At 39.3% G+C, this 25,357-nt stretch overlaps 1 protein-coding gene and 1 long non-coding RNA gene across 2 annotated transcripts in view; one reads left to right on the forward strand and one right to left on the reverse strand.

Annotated features, from left to right (window-relative positions):
- The window catches only part of spega (striated muscle enriched protein kinase a), a 51,343-nt gene that overhangs the window by 21,629 nt on the left and 4,357 nt on the right, over window positions 1-25,357 (forward strand). Inside the window, exons 5-38 of the mRNA XM_066663200.1 lie at window positions 51-194; window positions 1,073-1,255; window positions 4,736-4,890; window positions 5,027-5,115; window positions 5,285-5,460; window positions 5,603-5,863; window positions 6,653-6,811; window positions 7,052-7,241; window positions 8,740-8,969; window positions 9,098-9,217; window positions 9,593-9,697; window positions 10,489-10,695; window positions 11,011-11,134; window positions 11,215-11,387; window positions 11,519-11,631; window positions 12,127-12,295; window positions 13,441-13,546; window positions 13,685-13,885; window positions 14,690-14,747; window positions 14,833-14,910; window positions 15,005-15,177; window positions 15,266-15,292; window positions 16,099-16,251; window positions 16,372-16,414; window positions 17,020-17,088; window positions 17,172-19,413; window positions 19,664-19,810; window positions 19,896-20,012; window positions 20,100-20,267; window positions 20,522-20,644; window positions 20,738-20,902; window positions 21,871-22,564; window positions 23,242-23,481; window positions 24,739-24,962. Coding sequence (XP_066519297.1) covers window positions 51-194; window positions 1,073-1,255; window positions 4,736-4,890; window positions 5,027-5,115; window positions 5,285-5,460; window positions 5,603-5,863; window positions 6,653-6,811; window positions 7,052-7,241; window positions 8,740-8,969; window positions 9,098-9,217; window positions 9,593-9,697; window positions 10,489-10,695; window positions 11,011-11,134; window positions 11,215-11,387; window positions 11,519-11,631; window positions 12,127-12,295; window positions 13,441-13,546; window positions 13,685-13,885; window positions 14,690-14,747; window positions 14,833-14,910; window positions 15,005-15,177; window positions 15,266-15,292; window positions 16,099-16,251; window positions 16,372-16,414; window positions 17,020-17,088; window positions 17,172-19,413; window positions 19,664-19,810; window positions 19,896-20,012; window positions 20,100-20,267; window positions 20,522-20,644; window positions 20,738-20,902; window positions 21,871-22,564; window positions 23,242-23,481; window positions 24,739-24,962 — 7,626 coding nt within the window. The remainder of the gene's footprint in view (window positions 1-50; window positions 195-1,072; window positions 1,256-4,735; window positions 4,891-5,026; window positions 5,116-5,284; window positions 5,461-5,602; window positions 5,864-6,652; window positions 6,812-7,051; window positions 7,242-8,739; window positions 8,970-9,097; window positions 9,218-9,592; window positions 9,698-10,488; window positions 10,696-11,010; window positions 11,135-11,214; window positions 11,388-11,518; window positions 11,632-12,126; window positions 12,296-13,440; window positions 13,547-13,684; window positions 13,886-14,689; window positions 14,748-14,832; window positions 14,911-15,004; window positions 15,178-15,265; window positions 15,293-16,098; window positions 16,252-16,371; window positions 16,415-17,019; window positions 17,089-17,171; window positions 19,414-19,663; window positions 19,811-19,895; window positions 20,013-20,099; window positions 20,268-20,521; window positions 20,645-20,737; window positions 20,903-21,870; window positions 22,565-23,241; window positions 23,482-24,738; window positions 24,963-25,357) is intronic.
- Window positions 14,839-22,948, reverse strand: LOC136691007 (uncharacterized). Its single transcript, XR_010801824.1, has 3 exons — window positions 22,311-22,948; window positions 16,089-16,198; window positions 14,839-15,891 (listed from the first exon to the last, which is right to left on the reverse strand). It is a non-coding gene; the product is annotated as an uncharacterized lncRNA (long non-coding RNA).

Below are 25,357 nucleotides of genomic sequence, written 5' to 3' on the forward strand. Positions count from 1 at the left end.
AATGTCTTGGCTTCATATGTAACAACAACACCTGTGTTTGGCTCCCCCAGAGGACTCCTCTGATGATTCCTACATGTCTGCAGAAGAGGACTCAGCAGGCGTTCCTGTGTTTGAACTTCCTCTTAAGGATGCTGTAGCTGCCGCTGGCTCAGAGGTGACTCTGGAATGCGTAATCACAGGAAACCCTTATCAAGGCAAGACTGCTTAAGCATCTTCAGGGCACACTAAACTGAGTGCAGCAGGGTTGGGAATTGGGCAAAGGCAGAATCATCAGTTTGTAAAGGATACTATGCAAACGATAATGTCACATCTAGGAACTGCCTCAAACTCAAAATAAAAAGTAAATGTAAATCCTCTCCAGGACTTCATTCCAACTGCATGGCTTCTGTAATCATCTTAATCATACCTCAGAAAACAAAAACTGACTCCACTTTGCCACCTATAGAGCAGTTGGTTTTGGTGTTTGTGAATACACTAGATATTAAATAATCTGGTTTCAGTAGCTTTTAATACAGCTCTTACAAGTCCTGTCCATGCTGTTCTTAGGTATGCTTTTTATAATTGTTTTTTTGTGTTCGTGTGGTTGAAATATACAGTTATAACAGGCCTTAGACAAGAACAGGCCTTGGACAAGACTCCTAACACTATATTCATCTACCTCTGTAACATGATTAAATCATAAGATGCTCTGGATAACAGCATTTGCAAAATGCTGTATATGTAAATGTAAATATAAATGTAAAGTATGTATTATGTTATGTTATAATTTGCATTTATGTTTATACAGTAGTGAATGAAAGTGTAAAGTTGACCCTGTGAGAATGATTTAATATGTAATAATCCCATAATTCCATATTCATTTTTAGAAACAGATAATAAGGGTTAAAATATTTTCTGTAGGTTTTGAACATTTTTGAAGGTTTTTAAGGATGTGTCGAGTATAAATTCCCAATTTTTCCTGGACTAATGTTGTAGTTTTTGGAAAACAATGGCTCATGTGCATGCCTGACTGGCTTTGATAAATGTGCGCTACAGTCACGGCACCTTTCTGAATCATGACTGGTTTTTACAGTGACGTGGAGGAAGGGTGACGTGCAGCTGAAGGATGGTTCGAGATATGAGGTGGAGGCGGAGGAGGGGCGGCACACTCTCCGAATCCGCCAGATGAGACCCAGTGACGCAGGCACGTACTCTGTCACTGCCTCCGGCAAAGGGGGACGGGTGTCCAGCACAGCCACGCTTTTCATCCAGTCAGGTGAATTTAACGTCTGGGGCCTTTTTGCCCTTCATAGATATTCTGCCCATTACACCAGAACAAATTGAGCATTCAGTATGCTTGAATGCATTGCTGTACTTCTAACGATTCCCCTTTCCCAAAGCGCATGTTCCCTTTTTCATATTGGAGGCCGTCTCTCAAATGATGGGTCTTTGAAAGCGCAGCTCAAGCTATTCACTGGTTGCCATGGCAATTGATAAAAAAGAACTCGTCCTAAATCTGAATGACGAGATTATCTTTTTTTCCCCCCTTTTCCAATAGCTGTATTTTGGCCTGCTAATGATATGGGATTTTGCCGTTTGTTTAGGAAATGATAAGAGATTATTATTAAGTCTGACTAAATATGGTCATATGCTGCGTTTGAACTCGAGTGAAATCATTTTTATGAATTGTCAATATTTAGAAGTCTGGATCATGGGTCTAACTTCAAATAATATTTAAAATTTACGTCATACTCTGAAAGCTCTGAGATGCAGTTTATCTCCTGCTATTGTTAAGTTTAGCTCTTCTGAGCACATTCTAAGCACACGTTTTCTGGAAGCAGTGGATTAATTGAATGTGCCATGTTCCTCTCCAGTAAAGCTGCAGCTATTTCTCTAAGTGCTTCTGCTATCTGGGGCTAGTGCAGAAGCCAGGCCTGTGTTTCCTTATTAGGCCACTAAGTACACAGTGTATTTATAGTGTCCCTTGTTCCTTCAAGTAATTGCAGCCTGTTTTCATTTCCCAACACGAGATTAATGTTACTTTATAGCCAGGAAATTCAGCCCTGTGTCCAACTGAAATTTAAAAAGATAAAAAGTGCAATAAATATTAAGAGAGATATATGTACATATATACTGCTGCATTGCTGTGTATTTCATTCAATGTGCTGTTTAAAACGTAGATAAAATACATTGGACCAAATTATTAATGTCAGTGGAACTGATTGGCCTCGAGTCGTGACAGAGAGGACTGGTGGTTGTGAGATGTAACAAGAGAGTGTAGAGGGAGAAAGCAACAGAAGGAGGGAGGAAGGGAGACAGAAGGAGAGATTGCAAATGCAGATAGAAAGTACAGTAAGTTGTAGTTATTAAATAAACCATGACAGGCTTTTCATCTGGAGACATTTCCCTTTTTGTGCTTGGTTTGGAGACAACAGTTCTTAATTTGTATGCTATCTTTAATATTTCTTTTTTTTATCTCTTGCTTGTTGCATTAAAGAGAAAATGGTTGTATTGCTTCTGTTCTTCGTGTGCCTTTCTTCTATTAATGCTGAAATAAGGCTTGAACATATGGCTGGAAAGAGCTAGAATCTGGACTGTAGATTATATTTTATTTATTACTTTGTTGGATCCCATCGTATTATTTATCTTGTGTTCAGAAATATAATTTACATTGTGTGATAAGGTACAAGGTCATTTAGACGTCATGTTAATTGTTTAGATTGTCGTTCTGATCCCAATCTAATTTCTACAGTACAAAATGTTTATATCTGTCCTTTTCTGTGTGTATCATTCAGCACACTTTCAAAGGTTTAGTGAGTGTTTTTTTTTTTTTTTTTTTTTAGAAATTAGCAGGACATAAATAAGCAGATTGTTTAGGCAAGTCTTTCCTGGCCCTGTTGACACAAGCTAGCCATACACGGTACATCAGGCGTAATAAGTGCATTATAGTGTAGGCTACTGTCAGACCACTCCAATGAAGTATTTCTGGAATTTTCCACTCACATGGAGTGTTGGAGCCTCGGCAGTTCCTCTTATGAGTGGAAACATTGTGATTGGGTCAGAGACTGAAGGATTAATCAATTGTATCTCCAGCTGTGGTCAGTTAGAACTCACTCTCACTGCCATCTGCTTCTGTTCATATGCCACGACCCTCTGTAATCTCTCTATCCTCGGTTGCCAAGCTCTGCGCTGCCATGGCAACATCCGCCCTGGCATTGAGTGGAATCAGAAATATCTGACTGTGTATCTATCTACCTACCTATCTATGTATCTGTCTCTCTATCTATCTATCTACAGTTCCTAAGTTCGATGTGGTGCTTGTATAAAGTTTTATATAATCACAGTAAATATGAAAAAATAATAATATAAAACAAATAAGTAGTAGGTGTGAGTGAGTTTGAATTTCGTAATCTCTGGTGCCTAAAACTTTTGCACAGTACTATTAGAATATCATCAAAAATATATTTATTAAGTCATTTATTTCAGTAATTCAATTAAAAAAGTGATCTATTTCAAGCGTTTATTTTTTTTATGTTGATGATTATGGCCTACAGCCAATAAAACCCAAAAGAAAATTAGAATATTATATAAGACCAATTAAAAAATATATTTTTAATACAGAACTGTTGGCCTGCTAAAAAGTATGTACAGTATATGCACTCAATGCTTGTTCTGGGCTCCCTTTACATGAATTACTGCATCAAAGTGGGATAGCATGGAGGCGATCAGCCTGTAGCACTACTGACGTGTTATGGAGTCCCAGGTTGCTTTGATAGTGACCTTCAGCTAGTGTTGGGTTTGGTGTCTCGCATCTTTCTCTTGACAATGCTCCATAGATTCTCTATTGGGTGTAGGTCAAGGGAGTCTGCTGGCCAATCAAACACAGTGATACTGTGGTCATTAAACCAGGTATTGGTACTTTTGGCAGTGTGGACAGGTGCCACGTCCTTTTGGAAAATGAAATCCACATCTTCATAAAGCTTGTCAGCAGAGGGAGACATGAAGTGCTCTAAAATTTTCTGGTTGATGGCTGCGCTGACTTTGGACTTGATATAACACAGTGGCCCAACACCAGCTCCACAAACCATCACTGATTGTAGAAACTTCACACTAGACTCAAGCAGCTTGGATTGTGTGCCTCTCCACTCTTCCCCCAGACTCTGGGACCTTTCCAACTGAAATGCAAAATTTACTTTCCTCTAAAAAATTTTAAACTAATGTTCAAAAAAATTTGGACAGTTTGCTGCAATTAATTGTGTTTAATTGCATTGTGCCTTCTTAAGACTTAAGCTTTTAATAATGGACATTTAAATGTAAGGTTAATTACTTAACCAATTAATCAATGTAAGATCAGCACAATGGATATAAATTTATATTTGTAGTGCCTAAAAATGTAATCACAACAAGAAAGTTTGCTTTGTTACTTTATTATAATATCTCAGTGCAGTTTTGAATTTATTTATATTTTTGAATTTATAGTGTCTTAATTTGCTGAGTAAAAGTTTCAGGAAGAGCTTTAGCATCGGACACAGGAGCGATAATGGAGAAAATCAACGATACTGTGCAGCTTGGGACTCAAACATGGAAACAGCTCTGTGTTTGTTTGTGTGTGTGTGTGTGTGTGTTTAGAAAGTGAGGTTTTAAGGCAAATGAACCTTGAAGTGTTAAATATTCCATACTGTTTGTTTATGCTTCTCGCTATATTATAATGTCTCAATTACCATATAACTACTTGTCCTGTTGTGTCCTGTTTCAGAATCTATTCCCAGAAAAGGTGGATCTTTGAGCTTGCCACTGCAGCAGAGCTGTAGCCCAGTGGCTTCGGATGAGGAGTTTTTGAGCCCCATGGAGGAATGTGTGGATTATGAGGTTATAAACAGGCCGTATATTAAGGAACCCCCCACATTCCAGGTGCATATACTTTTCTATTATTCCTTTAACAGTCTTGGCTTGTTTGTAATAAATGACCTAATCTTGTTTTTACCTTTCACCTGAGCTGATGTCAATTTCTGCTGGTCTGTTAATACTAATGATAATTTATTCTTAGGTTACTCTGGGTGACCAGCTTGTGACAGAGGGAGAAGAAGTTGTTATGTGTGTCCAGGTGTGTGGGCAGCCGAAGCCAGTGGTGTACTGGTGAGAGAGAGATATTTACGTTGTTCAGTTTTCTATGAGACTGTGTTTTACTCTTTGTTCCCTGGAATTTTGACTAATCATAAAACTTTTACAACTGATCCATAGTCTATTTTGTAAATGAATGGAGATGATGAATTGTGTCAGTTAAATAAAGCAAATGTCATTTCAGGCTGAAGGACACAGTCAGTATCAGAACAGATGGCAAGCATGAGCTCCGTGAAATGGACAATGGGAAGTGTGAGCTGAGAATCAACTCGGTTGGAAAATCAGACGCGGGTTTTTACACATGCAAGATTATTAATGAATGCGGCACCAAGCAGACAGAATGCCGATTGGAGGTGAAAGGTGAGAGAGAGAGAGAGAGAGAGAGAGAGAGAGAGAGAGAGAAACTTAGAGGGATAGAAATCAATTAATAAAGTAGTCAAATCTTTAGTCCACTACCGTCTGCCATTCTTTTAATCACCATGGCAACCAATTTCTTCCCCAGCTCCTCCTCCTCCAGAGATTTTAGCCATCACCAGCCCTGTGCAGGATGTAAGGGTCCGTGCTGGCAAAACGGCCTTGTTTGAGTGTCAAGTTACTGGGCCCCAGGACATAGATGTGGACTGGCTGTCCAATGGGAAGCTGATTCAGCCGGCACTACTAGATTGTAAGATGCAGTTTGATGGGAAGAGGTGCCGCCTGTTGCTAAGATCTGTCCACGAGGATGACAGCGGCTGCTACACCTGCAAACTCAGCACAGCAAAAGGTGAACCTCCAGTATAAAGCTAAAATTCAAATTTCTGTATCAAGCTTTGATTAAACTGATTCTCTTTTGATTAAACATTTATTCATGGGAATTAACAATTACAATTAGTCATTTAATGAATTTAAACTTTAAATGAACTATTTAAATAGAATAACTCATTAATTCATTCATTATCTGTAACCCTTATCCAGTTCAGGGTTGCGGTGGGTCTAGAGCCTACCTAGAATCATTGGGCGCAAGGCATTATTGGGCAACACAGACACACACACACACACACACACACACACACACATTCACTTACACAATCACACCTACGGACACTTCTGAGTCGCCAATCCACCTACCAACATGTGTTTTTGGACTGTGGGAGGAAACCGGAGCACCCGGAGGAAACTGAACTGGATAAGTCGTTACAGGCAATAAATGGATACTAATCAGAAACTATATGTATCCTGAAATGCTTATTTCATTGTTCAGTGTTGTTAAGTACATATACTGTACATCAGTCTTTTCTAAATTTTATAGGTTTATCTTTACTTCCACATTTTATTAATGAAATGTGATGGTTGAACATGAGATTTAAATTTCATCCATTCATAATTGAAATAGCTCTGCAAACCAGGATGTATTTTGCAGTGTTGGCATAGTGGCATAGTCTTATACACTGGTTCTTCAAAAGCAAACAAATGAAAAAAAAAGCAAAATAAAAAATGTTTTCTGAAATGATGTTAGTTTTTAGCTCAGTTAAAATGTTGTATGCGGTTTATCTTTTTCATATGTGATGATCAGGGGAGCTCATGAGCAGTGCCATGCTCACTGTCATACCCTCTAAGGAACCCCTCTTCACAAGAAAACTGGAGGCCCTGGAGGTCGTTGAAGGTCGATGTGCACGATTTGACTGTAAAGTCAGTGGCACACCATCTCCTGAGGTTACATGGACCCACTGTGGTGAGACATATCATCAGTGCCCCTAGATATTTTGTTTTGTTCTTACCCAAGCTTTCTAAATTAATCATTAACTCTACCAAGGATCCTAACATGGTTAACCTTGTAGTCTAGCAGGAACCATTTATAATGATCTCTTTTCATTATGAAAGCAAATACCAGTTTGGATTACTTTAAGCGGCACTGGTATTTTCGAGGAAATGGTTTATTCAAGGAAATGTCTGTTTTCTCTCTCTCCCATAGGACAAGCAATTTTAGAGAATGAAAATATTCATATTCTCATTGAGGGTGGGCGACACTCCCTGCTCATCTCCCATGCTACCCAGCAATGTGAAGGGTTTTACTCTGTCATTGCTCAAAATGTTCATGGGAAGGCTGAATGCTCAGCGGATCTCTATGTGCAGGAATCTCGACCAGTCATATCCTCTCACATGTAAGACATACCATCTGTATTAAATATCAGTGCCTTTCTAAACCTAACCTTGGGAAATCCTGTCCTGCATTATTTGTTTCTAAACACCCGATGTCTACATTTCCAACTCGGTTTTAAGAATAACCTATTCATATTTTGATTCATTATTTTTATGGTAGTTGTATATGACCATAATTGTGTGTATTAATAGGGAAATTGATGATCTCTGAGGCTGTAACAGCCTCTGATTTTCTAGGAAGGCTTTACAGTAGACTGTATGGGAAACTGCTGTGAAAATTGTATATATGAAGTGAGGTAGTGATGTTAAACCATTACTTCTGGAACTCAAACAGCACTCCAACTGATCATATATTAAATGGTGTTCTATTACTCCAGAGAACACAGAGCTCCACAACCTAATGCTGGGGTGCTATTTCTACTCAAGCCTACATTCAGGATTTGTCCTGGTGACCTTTTAAAATCATGTCCAGCTGCTCCAGAGTGTTCCAGTCATTTTGTCATGTTTTCAAAGAAGATTATGCACACTATGGTCAGTTAAACCCTGTGTCAACAGTGTGTGCACTTTAAGTAGCTGAATTTGCTCTACATTTTACCATGCATATGCAGGAACACCTAGTGGTAGAGAAGAGTAATCACAGATTAATTCTTTTGCACACAAATTAATGATTATTTTTGTAGACATTTATGTTGACAGTGTGGCTTGTATAAAAGACATGAGATTTAGGCTAAAATTTATATTTAGGTTAAATATAAAGGAAAAAAAATCATAAATGCTGTCTAAAGATTTGCCAGTGACTGTTGTTTGTGTTGGGAATGCATTTTTACATCAATTTGTTGTTTTAGATTTATCTTTAATAACATTCAGCTTTTAAATTGTCGTAATGAGACTTAATACTTGACATTTTCTCAAACAATTTGTAGCAGTGAAACATTGATTTTTTTCATGTGCCTACTACACTGTTCATTGTTAGCTAATATTAGGTAGCTAGCTATTGTGAAGTTGAACTCCTTAAATTAAGTTTATTCATTATTTATCACTATTTATAACTGAGAGAATGTAGTAAATCATTGATCATCAAATATCTTTAAAACATTGCTATAAACATTCAAAGCTGGACCATAAGGATCGCAGAATGCTAGCAAGTTTAATGCTAGTTTGTAACAGATATTTTCTAATGTTAAACTTAGCTCATCTTTAAGATTAATTAATTCATTAAACACACTTTCCCAGTTATTACAGAATTATTCCAAATGTTACTACAGAATTGGTAGTGCATTAAGTGCATATTTGATTGTCTATAAATGAACTAATCTGTGGCAATTTTGACAAGAAAAACTACCTATAATGTAATGTGTAGTAAGTAACATTAATTAATTCTGAAATGAAACTAAATGATATTGAATATACCCAATACTAACGATTTTACAGAAAAATAATATCTTATAAATTATATTTCTTTACTATATAGAATTCTACATATATTTCTGTCTGTGTCAGGTCAAGGTTGGAGAAGATGCCTTCCATCCCAGAGGAACCAGAGGTGCTGGAGGGAGAACTGGAACGCAGAACTATGCCTGACTTCATCAAACCTCTTAGTGACCTCGAAGTAGTAGAGGGGAAAGAGGCAGTACTGAAGTGCAAAGTAACAGGCATGCCATACCCTACCATCACCTGGTACCATAACGGCCAGAAGATAGAAAGTAGTGAAGACAGGAAGATGACACAGTGTAAGTCAATCATGACCTTAACTTTCAAGTCTGGCCCATCACCATTTCCTCTGCTCTCTTCAGAGTATAACAATACAGATTAATTAAACCCCTAAATCACTGCTTACGTTCTTTTCTCTCTTTTCTAGACAGGGATGTCCACAGTCTGGTCATTCGTTCAGTGTGTCATGGCCACAGTGGTGTGTATAAAAGTGTTATTTCCAATAAGGTGGGGAAGGCAACATGCTATGCTCATCTATATGTGACAGGTAAGATTCACTCCTGAGGTGTGGTCAGTAAACCAAATATATATTCACATATACATGTAAAGACTAAGTCAAGAGTTCTGTTACTTATTAGGTAAAAGACCACAATGAATGCAACAAATGTTCAGCATGTCTAAGCCTTTTAATCTGTGAAAATAAAGTGAATGCTGTGTCCACATTTCACCAAGCACATCCATTGAGAGAACTAGCCTCATGCACTCACAATGCTATACTAAATATAAAATATTTAAACAAGACTGAAGGTCAGTTTCTACCATTACAAGTTGCTCTACTTGGGGGTCCTCCCTCTAGTGTGGGAACCACTGTCATACATTTGTAGAGGAGCTAAAAGTTAGAATTTTTTTTTTTCCTCAACAGACATCATCCCTGAACCCCCTGATGGGCCTCCAGTAGTTGAGTCTATTACTGGAAGGACCATCACCATAAGCTGGAAACGACCTAAGAATCTTGATCCATCTATCGGTAAATAGCCGTATTGCATATTATTGCAGTATAGTGCAGGATTTGTGCAGTTGCTCATGCATCTGTAATAAGGCACTGTATTTATAATAGTGCAGTCTTAACTGCTTTTAAATTGCTTTTAAAACCTAGTTGATTAGAACCACCACTCTTTGATTTATGGTTTTGCCTCTGCGTGTCCCTGTTTTAAATATACATTGTTTTGCTATGTAAAGTTGTTTTATTGAATCAGCACTCTTCAAAAAAAAGATTTGCAGAATGTTGTATAAGGAAAATGGCTGCATTACAGGCAAAGCCCATTTTAAGCAAATAGATTTAAGCACAGTAATAATGGTCATTTGAAAAACAACACTACACCGTAGTCATGCAGTGTTTTGACCAACATAACTTTGGAGAGATGAGAACAAACACTTTTATCTTTAAAACACAGTTTTATCTTAAAGTAGTGCTTCACCCAAAAACATGTGTTTCTAAGAATAAGCCAAATATATAATGGATTATGACGTATTAAGCTCTTTATAATTCGTCCCCTGACTCGCTCATTAAAATGATTATATTAACTTTTTTGGCCAAGGAATCATTCTATGAAACTGCTGCCAAATGGTCTTAGATAGCAAAAGTGAACAATGCGCATCCATTTTGTTTTTACTTACAGTTTTTACATGTGATATTACTCTGTCTACATTGATTTTGCCATCAGTTTCATAATATATATTTTTTAAATATTATTTTGATCATTATGAAGGTCCGTATTAATTGCAGATGTAATATTTCCTATGTGCCTTTGTAAACAGACCCTAGTTCCCTCATGTATGCTGTCCAGCAACAGGCTTTGGGCTCTATCCAGTGGACAATCATAGCGTCCAATGTGAGGGAGACCTCATACACCGTGACCTCCCTTTCGAAAGGAGTCAGATATGCATTCAGGGTCATGTGCAGCACTGGAAAAGCCTTCAGCAAGCCCTCTCAACCTACTGACCTGATTCAACTCATCAATAAAGGTACCTGAACACTGCCTGTAGATAACCAGAAGCTGGCCAAGTTAAGCCAGTTAAGATTCATATATATTCCATACATATATGATATTTGTAGACCTTTTTTTAATGTGTATTATGTACTGTGTAATAAACAAATTAAAATGTCAGTTTCGGGACAGTGCTGCTTAATGGTCATATATTTTCATGGCTTTTTATGAAATTACATAGAGTCTTAGGCTCTGACATTTCAGCTTCAGTTCAGTTTAAGCTTCACTATAATGGAGAGCGTGCTGGAAATTCTAAACAGATTGCTTAAATTATTTTCCACCTCAATTTCAGGGCAGTACTTACGTGAAGCACCAGTCATCCTGGATAAGCCTGATATTGTGTATGCAGTGGAGAACCAGCCTGTTACCATCACAGTCATTCTCAACCACGTACAAGCAACAATCACTTGGAAAATGTAAGAATGCTGATTTAAAAGAACAGGCTATCCCCTAATTTTTTATTTGTATAATACTAAGCAAATCATTGTTTGTTTAGGAGAGGTGTGATGCTTGTGAATAAACCTGGTGCATACGAGATGCTCATGCCAGATGATGACCAGCATGCTTTGCAGATATCCAGGGTGAAGGGAACAGATATTGGGCAGGTGATTTGTATGGCAAACAACCAGTATGGCAGTGACCTTTGCACTATCCAGCTTGCAATGGCAGGTAATTGTTGCTGCTCATAAAATATTTGTTTTACTAACACTATACAACAATGTAACGCAATACAACATCTACATTCAAGCAGTCCAAACTGGATTAATTATGTCTGTTTGCTCTGATTTGGTCAATTTTAGCACCTCCTGCTTTTGAAACAATCATGGAGGACTTGGATGTTTGTGTTGGTGAAACACCTCGTTTTGCTGTGGTTGTTAATGGAAAACCTGACCCTGACATTCTGTGGTACAAGGTGAGCTTCCGTAAACTATCCCAAGGTCAGCGTCCATCATTATTTTCAGTTTTGGACTGTTCTATAGAGCAAGATTTTTTGATGCCTTTAGACATAACAGACCTGAAGGACACTCCCAAAATAACTGTCAACAGAATGGGATGCTCCACAGAAGGTCACAATGCAAAATAAAGGTGTATAAATCCTCCAGTATGAGGCTGTGGAGATTTGGAAGTGTATTCATCCAATAGCTACAGAATAACCTCAAGTGGCATTTTGATCGAAAACTAACAATCTAACATCAGTATCTAACCTCACCAACGCACATGTGGCTGAATGCCATCAAATCTACCCAGGAATGTTACAGCATCTGCTGGAATGCTTTCCCAGTAGAGTGGATGCTCTTAGTGTTTCAAAAGGGGTCACGCTCATTTCAACAGTGTCAAGAAACATTTGCCTAAATAGTGCATCTTAAAACATGATAATAATGACATGTGATCTGTGTTTATCTTTTAGGACAATGTACTGCTTGCAGAGAGCAGTCATTTCTCTTTTGTATATGACGACCAAGAATGCTCCCTTGTAGTCCTCAATGCACAGCTCGAAGATTCAGGAGTGTACACTTGCACAGCTAAGAACCTAGCAGGCGAAACCTCCTGCAAGGCTGAGCTCGCTGTCCAAACTGGTAATACATAAACAGGAAATAATCAGTGGCTGTTTGCATACATTTGCATTCATGTATTTTTAATATGTATTAGGTGTAGTGTTCATTTAATGCTGTAGACATCAATACGTTAAAAGTGGGTCCACACATCTATTAATCTTTTCTCCAACTTGAGAATACCTTATCCAGGTTTCCACGTAGTTAGAATCATTATTCTTACTCTTTACTAACCCTAACATTGTAACAAGTTAAATATGAATAAGATATTTTTTGTTCCATTGTTTACAGACATGCTTAGTACCACCTTTTGGTTTAATATTAAAAATGGCTACTCTTCCTGTAGGTTCTTGCTGCACATTTCAGTAGGACAGATATTACACTAATCATGGTTGTCAGATTTAAGAGAAAATTAATGGGTTGTTAGATGTCAGTGTGGTTACAGAATGCATAACTCTGAATGCAAAATAGTCCATTGAAATAAAAACAGTTAATTACATATATACTTACAGAAAGTCTTTTAAGAATATCCAAAGGCACATGTATAACTTTAAGATTTCCATTAGATTCAGTAACATGATTAATCGCGCTAGTTAACTGGGATCTGTTTAAGTAATACATTTATTCTGCATTTTTGTCATTGTTAGAAAAAAATCCAATACTGTGTAAAATGAAGATGGACAAATATAATTGATTTATGATTAAGTTTCTATTAAATTAAGGAGCACTAGGTGATATTCTTACCTCAGATTTACAGCTTCAGAAACATTCTGATGCTTCACTGACCTGTAATATGGTAAATAGGGTCTCTGTTGTTGCTACACTGGGCTTATCACTGCAGAAAATGCACTATGTATCTTTTGGAGAAGGGTAGGTTAAAAGTTGTATGAAGAAAGAATCAGCAGTAGTTAAGTTCCTAAATGATCAACAAGTGTAATTAAAAGGAAAGGTGTAACACGGTAGTATAGAGGTTTCAAACAACAACAACAAAAACAACAAAAATAAATAAAATAACTTTTAAAAACCTCAATAAAAAAAAATTGAAATGAGCAAATCAAAGATACTTGTTTTTAATTAATTTCACATAGTGTCCAAAGTTATCTCGAAGTGGGGTTTATAAATATTCTTTGCAATTTTATTTATTTATTTTTTTGTGTGCTAAACTAAAGCAAAACAGGTGGAGAAAGAGGAGGAGCAGATGGAGGATGAGGGGACCATTCTAAGGCGGATGCGTAGGCTAACAGATTATTATGACATCCACAAGGAAATTGGCAGGTCTGTCAAGCCAGAGAGGCTTTCATAGTTGGCACAGAATTTGTAAAATCCATCTGAATTTCCTTACATCTGCTTTTAAAAGCTTCAAATAAATTTGAAATGCATTCTTTTCATTTTATTTATTTATTTATTTTGCAGGGGATCTTTTTCATACGTTAAACGAGTGACCCAGAAAAAAGAAAAGCTGGAATATGCTGCAAAGTTCATATCAGCTCGAGCCAAAAGGAAAGCTTTGGCTCTAAGGGAGATGGAGCTCTTGGCTGAGTTAGATCACGAGAGGATCCTCTACTTCCATGATGCATTTGAGAAGAAAAATTTTGTGGTTATCATCACTGAGCTGTATCCTTTTTATGTGAATGTACAGGGACATGGCTGCCATTACCCTCTATTAAAGACAAACTGAATTTCAAATCATATACATGAACGCAATTTGATTCCATAGTGTGAAGAGTGCAACATGGTATTGGGGAGGGTTTCTGAGCTAGCCGAGAATTGTGGGTCAGTGATACATTGGGGTTTAGGACATGGTTGAGAATGGGGACATTCGTTTTTTTTTTAATACATGTACATGGGGAGATATGCAAAATTCAGAAGATGGTGGGAAATACAAATTACATGTTGGAGGAAGATTACATTCATTCATTCATTATCTGTAACCGCTTATCCAATTCAGGGTCGCGGAGCCTACCTGGAATCATTGGGCACAAGGCGGGAATACACCCTGGAGGGGGCGCCAGTCCTTCACAAGGCAACACAGACACACACACACACACTCACACCTACAGGCACTTTTGAGTCGCCAATCCACCTACCAACGTGTGTTTTTGGACTGTGGGAGGAAACCGGAGCACCCGGAGGAAACCCACGCGGACACAGGGAGAACACACCAACTCCTCACAGACAGTCACCCGGAGCGGGAATCGAACCCACAACCTCCAGGACCCTGGAGCTGTGTGACTGCGACACTACCTGCTGCGCCACTGTGCTGCCCAGGAAGATTACATTGGAAACAAAAACATTGTTTTATGAAGAAGATAATAGGAGGAACTAGGCCTATACTCCTTATAGAGGGTCATCAAACAAAAATGCAAAATAAACAGATTTGTCACTTATTGCTTTATTTTTCTTTACTGTTCACTAAAGTTGCCACGAGGAGCTTTTGGAAAGACTGACAAAGAAGACCACAATCTTGGAGTCTGAGGTGAGTTCATTGACTTTATGTTCAGTAAATCTGAATAAAAATAGATAAACACAAATGTGAAAAAAGATTGTTTAATGTCCTATAGATTCGGGCTTGTGTAAGACAGATACTAGAAGGCATCTCATATCTTCATCAGAATGACATTGTTCATTTGGATATAAAGGTAGGGCAACTCCCAGGACTACAAATTATGTTTTGTTTTTTTAATGGTACTTGATCACTGAAGAAGGCTGCAAATAACCATTTGTACATTCCAGCCAGAAAACATTCTTATGGCAGACCCCAAGAGTGACCAGATCAGGATTTGTGATTTCGGCAGTGCTCTGAAGATCACACTTAATGAAGCACAGTATTGTAAATATGGGACTCCTGAATTCATTGCCCCTGAAATTGTTAACCAATCACCTATCTCCAGAGCAACAGATATCTGGTACACAGCTGAGTTTGTCACGTTACACTTTAAGTTTTAATTATCATTTTTATCAAGTTCATCTATTTACCCTATATTTCCCTCTTAGGCCAGTGGGAGTTATAACATACTTGTGGTAAGTGTATTTGATCTTATTTAATGTTTTATTATCAGCTGCATGGTGTCATATTGAAGAAAGGGTGCATGAATTTGTTTAGTATAGTTATATGGAGGACAAAAAAATAACATTCATTCATTATCTGTAACTGATTATCCAGTTCAGGTTTGCGATGGGTCCGGAGCCTACCCGGAATCATTGGACACAAGGCGAGAACACACCCTGGAGGGGGCGCCAGTCATATATACACACCTATTGACACTTGTGTCACCAGTTTAAAGCAGGATTCGTCTGCGTGGCAAATTAGCTTAGTGGCGAACAGCTCAGTAGCTCATGTCCAGACAGTATAACAGATAGAATGGGGACATTAAAGCAGAGACGTGTCTTCTGTTCCATCTCCGCAGCACAGTGGCTGTATAAAAAAAGTAAAATCTCTGTCTACATTTTTTGAAATTCACCAAATTCCTAATTCACAGAAACGCATTACAGAGCGCCACAGGAGGTCATTCCTACCTGTGGCCATCAAACTCTATAACTATTAAGATGGATGATTTGTTTGAGACAGACAGAAACAATGCTTCTGTCCGTAAGTGGCCCTTGTGTGTAATTGTCCATCCCTGTGGAAATACAGAAATAAATAAATGCAGAAATACATAGATTAAATAAATGTGAAAAAACAAAGTAGAAATGTAAATTTAAGACATTTAGTTGATGCAATTTTCTTCATGACTATTTATTTATTTATCTATGCATTGATTTGTTTATATTTATGTCATTTTTGTCCTTCATCCAGTTTGATTCAACAGGATCTTACTTTTTTACAGCCTCACAGGAGTGTCTCCTTTTGCTGGTGAAAATGATCGGGACACGTTGCTCAACATTAGGCATTCTAATGTGGCATTTGAAGAGAGCATGTTTGCAGACCTGTGCAGAGAGGCAAAGGGATTTGTCATTAAGCTTCTTGTAGCAGACAGACTGTGAGTGCTTACCTTTCAGTCCCTTGAAATACCCTATGAATATTTCATAGCATTAAATTAATCAAATTTGTAGTCGAATTGCCTCATGACACCACACTTTTTATATTTGTGCTATCCCAGGAGACCTGATGTCACAGAATGCCTTCGACATCCTTGGTTCAAGGTAAGTAAGAATATCTGATTTGTGTATTTAGATTCATATACAGGGTTAGACAATAAAACTGAAACACCTGTCATTTTAGTGTGGGAGGTTTCATGGCTAAATTGGACCAGCCTGGTGGCCAATCTTCATTAATTGGATGTGCATCCAATGGTTCAAACATTGTGTCCTGAAGGCAGTGCCGTGTATCAGGATGACAATGCACCAATACACACAGCAAGACTGGTGAAAGATTGGTTTGATGAACATGAAAGTGAAGTTGAACATCTCCCATGGCCTCCACAGTCACCAGATCTAAATATTATTGAGCCACTTTGGGGTGTTCTGGAGGAGCGAGTCAGGAAACGTTTTCCTCCACCAGCATCACGTAGTGATCTGGCCACTATCCTGCAAGAAGAATGGCTTAAAATCCCTCTGACCACTGTGCAGGACTTGTATATGTCATTCCCAAGACGAATTGACGCTGTTTTGGCCGCAAAAAGAGGCCCTACATCATACTAATAAATTATTGTGGTCTAAAATGACAGGTGTTTCAGTTTCATTATCCAACCCCTGTATTAGAAGTGTTTTTACTTACATCAGAATAATTGTAATTTTTCTCTTCCAAGACTCTAACAAAAGGAAGGAGCATCAGCACCACATTACACAAACAACTTTTGGCAAGACGGAAATGGCAGGTAATTAGAAACTATTTAATTCAAGATAAGACTTTGGAAATCTCTTGGGAAACTGCTAATTTCCCTCACTGTTACTTTCTTAGCGTTCGCTCATCAGCTACAAGTCTAAAATGGTGATGAGGTCCATCCCAGAGCTACTTGATGACTCCTCTAATCATGTGTCCCTTGCTGTGGCCAGAAATTTCAAAGAGGGCTCCCCACCACCTTCATCCTCTTCTGACTCTGACGAGGACATTGATGAGTTGCCTTTCATACCCATGCCTCTTACAATGATGTTTTCTGGTTCCCGTATGTCTCTGACCGAGATTCACGAGGACGAAGATGGTGCTGAAGCATCCAATGACGGCTACCAATCTGTTAATCCAAAAATGGATACTACAGAGTGTGAGCCATCTGATCATAAAACGGATATGGACCAATCAGACAGTGGAGAAAGTACAGAGCAGCAAGAATTGCCAGCTGAGTCGGGTTTGGAGGCAGAACAGGCCTCGGCCAAGCCGAGGAGGCGTGTCATGCGAAGAGGAAGTTCTGCTGACAGTGCACTTCTTCTCCACATCTCACCTGAAGAGGGTGCTACAGAGGAGGCTTCAGAGGAAAGCAAGAAGAGCATAAAAAAAGCAATGTCCATGGAGCTGCCACATAGGAGTAACAGTCCTAGTATGGGTAAATTAAGCCAGGAAGACTATGCATTGAAACTGGAACTCATGAGGCAGAGGCTTCTCAGAGGAGGCTCAATGGATAAGAAGCTGAGCGGCCTACGTGGCCCCCTGTTTGAGACTCTGGGTGTTGACGATGAACGGCGGACATCTTCTCTAGACCGCAACCTGAGGAGAGCTAGAATGAGTGGGGTAACCCGAGCCACTTCTACCGGCGATAGTCCAGGAGAGAGCCCACCCAAGACAAAAGTGTACCGGAAGAGCTCTTCCTTCACTCAAGGTGATCCAGAGCCCATGTCCCTGCATAGAAGATCTGGAGCTCCACTTGAGATACCATCAGCACAGTCTGGAGAGAGCAAACTGCAGGAAACAAAGTCCAAGTCGTCAGAGCTAATCATTTTAGACCCTGAGTCTGAGTCGCCTTTGGAGACTTCTCCCAAGCTATTCAAAGTAGACGCTAAAGAAATCACAGAGGAGGAGCAAAGAAACAGAATGGAGCAAAGTGAATATTTCTTGCCAGATAATAACCAGAAAATGGAGACTGAAGAACCGATGTCTTCTCTAAATAATGAAGTTCTTCCACATGACATACCTTCAACTAATTCTAACTCAGTGCTACCAAATGGCCAGTACCGTGCTTCACCAGTCTTGAATGTTTCCGAAATAGAATCTTCATCAAGCATTGAGCATCCAGCTGTTTTTTCCAAAGTGGCACAGCCTTCTCCAGCACCGCAACCAGCTCTCAGATCTGATATCAAAGACATTGACTCAGAGGAAGTCTTTGAAGCAAGGTTTAAGAAGCGAGAATCCTCCTTAACACGTGGCTTGAAGCGCCTCACAAGGACAAAAACAGAGGAAAAATCCCCTGTTCTCCCAAGAAAGTCGGGTGAAGAAGTTTATAGACCAGGGCCAATGGGTTCGCCGCTAGAATTCGTCTCAAGAGGATTGCAGGAAAAGTCAAAGTCGTTTCAAGACCTTAGAGAGGTCGACAGGGATCCTGACCTTGGGGTAATTGGCAGATTGTCTCTGCGTGTAAGAAAGACACATTCCACTGACAGAAAAGAGGATAATTCAAACGAGAAAAATTCAGACTCTTCTGATTCCAGACGGAGAGTGACCTGGGCTCTGGGGCGCAGTAAATCTCTGGACAAAAAAGCAACTGATGCTGTGGACTCTGTGTGCGATAAAGAAATTTCAGAAAGGGACCATAAGAAGGCGACCGAGTCACCTGTTCTTACAATGAGACGCAGATTTGAGTCAAAGGTTTCTGGTTTATCTGACAGAATGCGTAGTAAGTCACAGGAAAGGAAAGAGAATAAAGAAGCACTTCATGAAGTGAATGCAGAGGTCCCAGATGAATCCAAGGACAAGCAAGACACCAAGAAAGTCAATGACTCGCCGGTTTTAGCAATGCGCAAGAAGTTTGAATCCTTTTCCGGGACTTTAAGAAACCGAAGTCACTCTGAAGACAGAAATGGAGACAAAGAACCTAAAAAAGAGGGGAACCGAACACCTCTGCTCTCACGTCTCCGTTATTCTAAGTCTGAAGATGTCAGTTTAAAGAAGATGGACATTCCTGAGAACCAGTTAGCCTCGCAGACTGCCTGCACAGTGTCCAAAGAATCTCTAGACTCTACATCAAGTGCCCAGTCTATAAAATCCTCTCAAAGTAGGTGATATCTGTTTCTGATTCGAGATATTTAACAAAAATTCATGATATCAATTCAAGATATATAACAAAAATCTTTTAAGACAATGCATTTAATTCAGCTTAAAGTTGGCAGCTCAGGTTTTTTTAATCATAACTAGCTTTTGGAAGAATAGGGAACAATGGTAAGTAAATTGGCAGTAATTTTTTACTTAATGGAAATGATTCTGTAAAATACAAACCTATATTAATTTCCTGTTTTTCTATAAAGCCCCTGAAAGTGACCGCAAGTCTCGATGGGACCGATGGGGTTTGTCTAGAGCTAAAAGAGACAGGACACCTTCTCAGTCAACTGCACCCTCAACTCCTACAGAAGATGATATTCAGGCTTCTCATCGATACGCAAGATCTGCCTCTGGTATGCCATATTTAGTGTCACAAGCTCTTGTTATGTTACTTGCCATCAAGACATAGATGTTTAAAATACATTTGGTCTTGTTTAGATTTTCCTCCAGTTTTCCATATCAAATTGAAGGACCACATTCTTTTGGAGGGAGATCCAGTCACCTTGAGTTGTCTCCCAGCTGGCAGTCCCCATCCAAACATTGCGTGGATGAAAGGTACGATTTGTTTGATCTGTCATTCTTTGCCTTGGCTGACAGTTTCAGGCTCTGTAAATACTCCACTATGTGTTTCTATGAATCTAGATAAGAAACCCTTAGAGATGGATGACAGAATGAATCTGATGTCTAGCCCGGATGGAAGAGAACTTCTGATGATTATGAAGACACGCAAGAAAGATGCTGGACTTTATGAGTGTGTGGCAACAAATAACTTAGCCTCTGTGACCAGCTCCTGTACCTTGTCCTTGGCTTGTACGTTAATGTTCAGTTTTTCATTCACATTGGAAGTTCCAGGCAGAGGTTTGGACAAACATACTCATATGATTGGCAGAGAAAATGTGATAAAATTATGGAAATATGCTGTGAGATAAAACCTGCATTTAATTATGGGTAGTGTCCAGACTTTGGCTGGTGACTGTCTTGATTAAGTTTTCAATAATCTTGAGCATATAAAATCCTTTACTTATTTGTTATCTTCTGTGACATGATTACTCCCTTCTCTTCAGGTGTTCCAAAACGTCCAGGGACCCCCGAAATTCCTCAAACCTACAACAATACAGCCCTTGTGTTATGGAAGCCAGCAGACAACAAAGCCCCCTGCACATACACACTTGAAAGGAAGACTGATGGTAAGGTTGATTTCCATTCATCCTACATCAAGTTGGCTGAAATTACTACTTTCCCTATATCCAAAAATGTACAACATTTAGATTTTTCTCTAGGTGGTTCCAACTGGCTGATTGTAGCGACGGGAATTGTAGATTGTTACTACAATGTCACAGACCTTCCATCTGGTGTAAGCTTTCGTTTCCGTGTGGCATGTGTGAACAAAGCTGGCCAGGGCCCATACAGCAACGTCTCAGAGAAAGTTGGCATCAATATACCAGGTATGAGACAAACATCCAACTTTAAATTTCCATGACACATTTGTTTTAGAAATTATTTTACAGAAATGATTGGGCCTAAAATCAACTAGACAAGTTTTTCTTTACCCTGATGTCATAGCCATCTGTGACTAGGAGTCCAAGAGGACTCCAGGATGGCCCTCCATCTTGCTCATCTCCCAGCACAATGTGAGCCAACACGTCTGTTAGCTCCCCAACTGCCCAGTGATGGTTCATGAGCTGTAACCGAGAAAGATGAGGGGGCTGGTTTCATGTGGGAGAGTCATAGCTATTGGCAAAGACTAAAGTGGGGAAAAAAACATTCCATTTACCCTTACTCCAAATGTAGCTTTTAATCAATGTCCTGTTTAGTATTCTAATTTTGCTTCTTTCCTTTTGCACTGGTAAAATGAGTGGTATATATCTAATGACTATACTTGCTTACATACTCTTAGCTAACAAGTGGACATTTGTCAGTGGTAATTTGTTCTGAACTGTTGTGCATTTTTATTCACAACAGGTATATTTTTCAGGGCTGAAAACACATTCAAGTCTTTTTGAAATTGTAACTTATTTTAAAGGAACACTAGGTACTATTTTACCCTTAATATTACAGCTTCAGAATACTTGTGATCCTTCCCTGACCTATTACAGGGAGAAAAGGGCCTGTCATGCTACTGCTACATCTCCTTTGATTTCAGGACAGTGCTGTAAAAGTGGATTACTCCAAGTTACACTGCAAATCTATACCAAATCTTACCTAGTGTCCCTTTAATGCAGCCATTAGCTTCCAGAGCAAAACTGAAATGTGTTTTGATGTCTGCCAATTGAAGAATGGCAAACCATTGCTTAGAATGGCCATTTAAAAAAAAAAAAAGAATGGATATCTGTAATGTTGTACTGTTATGGAGTCTATCCTATTGACTTGATCAGTGAGGGATGCTATTATTTATGCTCCATCTGTTTGGCAGTGGCTTCAGCCCCCCAGCCTGATATGTTGAAGATGGTTCCCCCAGCTCTCCCTCCTGTTATAAGCCCCAGTGCGAACATAGCTGCTGAAACATCTGCACAGCCAGCAGCTCCACTATCCTCCCACGCTCCTCCTCAGACTCTCAGCACCACTGCACCTTGGAGAGTTACTAGCAATACAACTGCTTCACCTCCCATTACATCTGAGTCTTCTACTCCTCCTCAGCCTGTAGTATCATCGCTATCTGAACCTGATATCACTCCTGTTCCTACAGACCTTGATAAGAAGCCTGATGTTACAAACACTGTCCAGACAGTTGCTGTCACCCGGTTGCCTCCAAAGGTCAAGTCTGTCCCACCCTTGGTCTCCCCCAAACCAAACAGCCCTGTAAACATTGTTCCCCCCATCACACAAATACAGTCTGTGAGTCAAAGGCCTTACACTGCTCCTCCTTCTGTGGGATTGCCAATTTCTCCAGTCCCTACATACGTCCCGGCCACTACTGCTCGAGTGGCTCCTACTCCAGTCTCTCCTCCTGTGGTTCTAGCAAGCAGCATCAGTCCTATTGGGGATGGAGCAACATCACCTACCACAGAAACACCCATGGGAAATGTGGTCTCTTCCAGCAAAGGTGATACAGCTCTGAGGCAGGGAGTTCCACAGAAGCCATACACATTTCTGGATGAAAGAGCCAGGTGAGAGGCTAGTGATGAAATTGATGTTAATGACGTTTATGTATGTCTTCACTGTAAAATGAGGAAAATGTGGTGTTCATTTTTAGTGGTATGCCAGGTAGGCTTTGGAGCCACTACGACCACAATGAAGTGTTTATAGCAGATGGCACGGTGGTGCAGCAGGTAGTGTAGCAGTCACATAGCTCCAGGGACCTTGAGGTTGTGGGTTCGATTCCCGCTCCGGGTGACTGTCTGTGAGGAGTTTGGTGTGTTCGCCCTGTGTCCATATGGGTTTCCTCCCATGATTCAAAAACACATGTTGGTAGGTGGATTGGCTGCTCAAAAGTGTCCGTAGGCGTTAGTGTGAGTTGCCCTGTAAAGGACTGGCACCCTCTCTAGGGTGTATTCCTGCCTTGCACCCAATAATTCCGGGTAGGCTCCGGACCCTGGAATAAATAGAGGCAAGTCAACTGCATTGATTATGAAACTTTTCATTGATTATAGATTTTTTCAAGAGAGAATTGTGCTACTATTAAGAATCAATTATTTTTCTCATCCCTGCGCTCTACTGTGCAAATATTTTAATTAGCCACATTTGTGGGTTAAGTGTATTTTAATAAAAAAAAAAGTGACTAATGTGAACAAGCGTTTGTTGTAGTTTTTTTCTGTAAGATTGTTTTTGTGTGTCTTTTAAACAGAGGTCGATTTGGTGTGATACGGGACTGCCGGGAGAATGCCACTGGGAAGATGTTCATGGCAAAGATTATATGCCACGACCAAGAGACTAAGCAGAGAGTGATACAGGAGTATGAGATTTTGAAGACCCTTCATAACGAGAAAATCATGGCATTGCATGAAGCTTATGTCACACCTCGCTACTTGGTCCTCATTACAGAGTGCTGCATGGGCAAGGAGATCCTTTACAGTCTTATTGATAGGTAAGTGTGTTTGTGTTTGTTTCTAACGTTGCATTTAATCCAATGTCTGCACATAAAAAAAGCATATGTAAAAAAAAGAATTTCACCAATTCAACTCAAAAACGTGAGTTCAAAAGATGCCTTAAATTTTTTAAGTTAAATCCAAATAGAATTACAGTTTATTTCAACTCATGACTTGTTTGGCTTTGAATTACATTCCGCAAGTTGATTTGATTTTAATTGGTTGTCGTTTCAACTTTACATACAGTGAAGTACACATGACTCATTCCATCATAGGTATTTAAGTTAAATGAAGTATTGACATTAAGTTTCTTAATTTAATTATTGTGACAACCGGTGTAAAAAAAAAAAAAAAAAGCTGGTGTTAGTTAACGTTAGCTTGACTCGCTAAACTCGGTGTCTCAGATTATACTCGGCTACGTAGCTGCATTACGGAGGTTTATAGTGTCAGATGAATTCGAGTTCGCCTTCGATCACATTTACAAGAATAACGGTACCTCTAAATTTGAGTTTAGCTTATTGCTAGGCTGTTGTCATGAATAATGTGGGTTATTTAGCTAAATACTCTCATAACAGTCAGTCATAACGGTGTTTTACCGCAGTGTTGTTCAGCTGTTGTCCTTCAGTGACGTCACGGTTGCGTTCAAGAATTTCCGTAGCGAGCTCGGGTTTTTCCGTCAATTTAATAAAATTGTCAGTTTTAAAGCAAATTAAGCTGCTATTTTCATTTTAATTCATACTTATATATGTCAGTAACTAAAATAATGTGAAATATTCTTGGAGGTCCATTAAGTGGTGCTCTCTGAAAAGAATATCAGAAAGCTGCTTTTTCACTTTGAGGGTGAGGGCTCTGACGAAACACACTTCTCACTACAATGAAAAACCTAATAGGTCCAAACACCAATAAACAACATATATATTACTCCCACTCTCACAGCACACAACAATGAAAATAAAACCTCAAAAAAGTGAAAAAGATGGGCCAGCAGTGCATGCTGGGAGCTTTTCCTGAGCGCACAAAAGCCCCGCCTACAGCCATAACTCACAATTTCAATTTCACACTCCTTCAAATTTCCTCTTCACTGGAGTAATTTAAAAACTTGAGTTGAAAGCTGAACCTCATAAAATCCAGTTGAAATCACAAAACCTAATATGATAAGTTAAGGTAAATGACAAAAATATGTTGTCATGACTTATTGCTTAACAAATTTTTTACAGTGTAATTTGCCTGTCACATAAATGTATTTTCCATTCTAGATTCCGTTACTCTGAGGATGATGTTGTAGGTTACGTAGTCCAGATCCTGCAGGGTCTGGAGTACTTGCACGATCACCGGATCCTTCATCTAGACATCAAACCAGACAACATCATGGTTTCCAACCTCGGTGCCATCAAGATCATAGACTTTGGCAGCGCTCAGCATTTCAACCCTCTCTTCCTCAAACACCACAGTAAAGATCTGGGAAGTTTGGAATACATAGGTATGTGCAACACATTTGTTTTTCTACATTTGAAGAATAGATGGTACTTATATTTCATGCTTTTCTGAAGTTTTCCTGAACGATTATAAGTTGGTATTTTTTTTCAGTAATGCTTTAGATTAAATGTTTAACATTTCTGTGAGGATTTGCTGGAATTCAACCCTGAGAACATTAGTGAGATCAGACACTGATGTTGGATGGTTAGTTCTAGAGCAATGTTTCTCCACCCTGGTTTGCAGGAGGTGTGCTCAAGCAGAGAAACCACTGAAATATGCAGGGCAGGGTGCCTCCAGGACCAGGCTTGAGAAACACTGTTCTAGAGCAAAAACAAAACAGCCAGAAGGTACTGGATGTGGCTCCATCACCACAGAGAACACACTGCTTAGAGATTTCAT

The sequence above is a fragment of the Hoplias malabaricus genome, chromosome 3 (genome assembly GCF_029633855.1).
Source record: "Hoplias malabaricus isolate fHopMal1 chromosome 3, fHopMal1.hap1, whole genome shotgun sequence".
Lineage (NCBI taxonomy): Eukaryota > Metazoa > Chordata > Actinopteri > Characiformes > Erythrinidae > Hoplias > Hoplias malabaricus.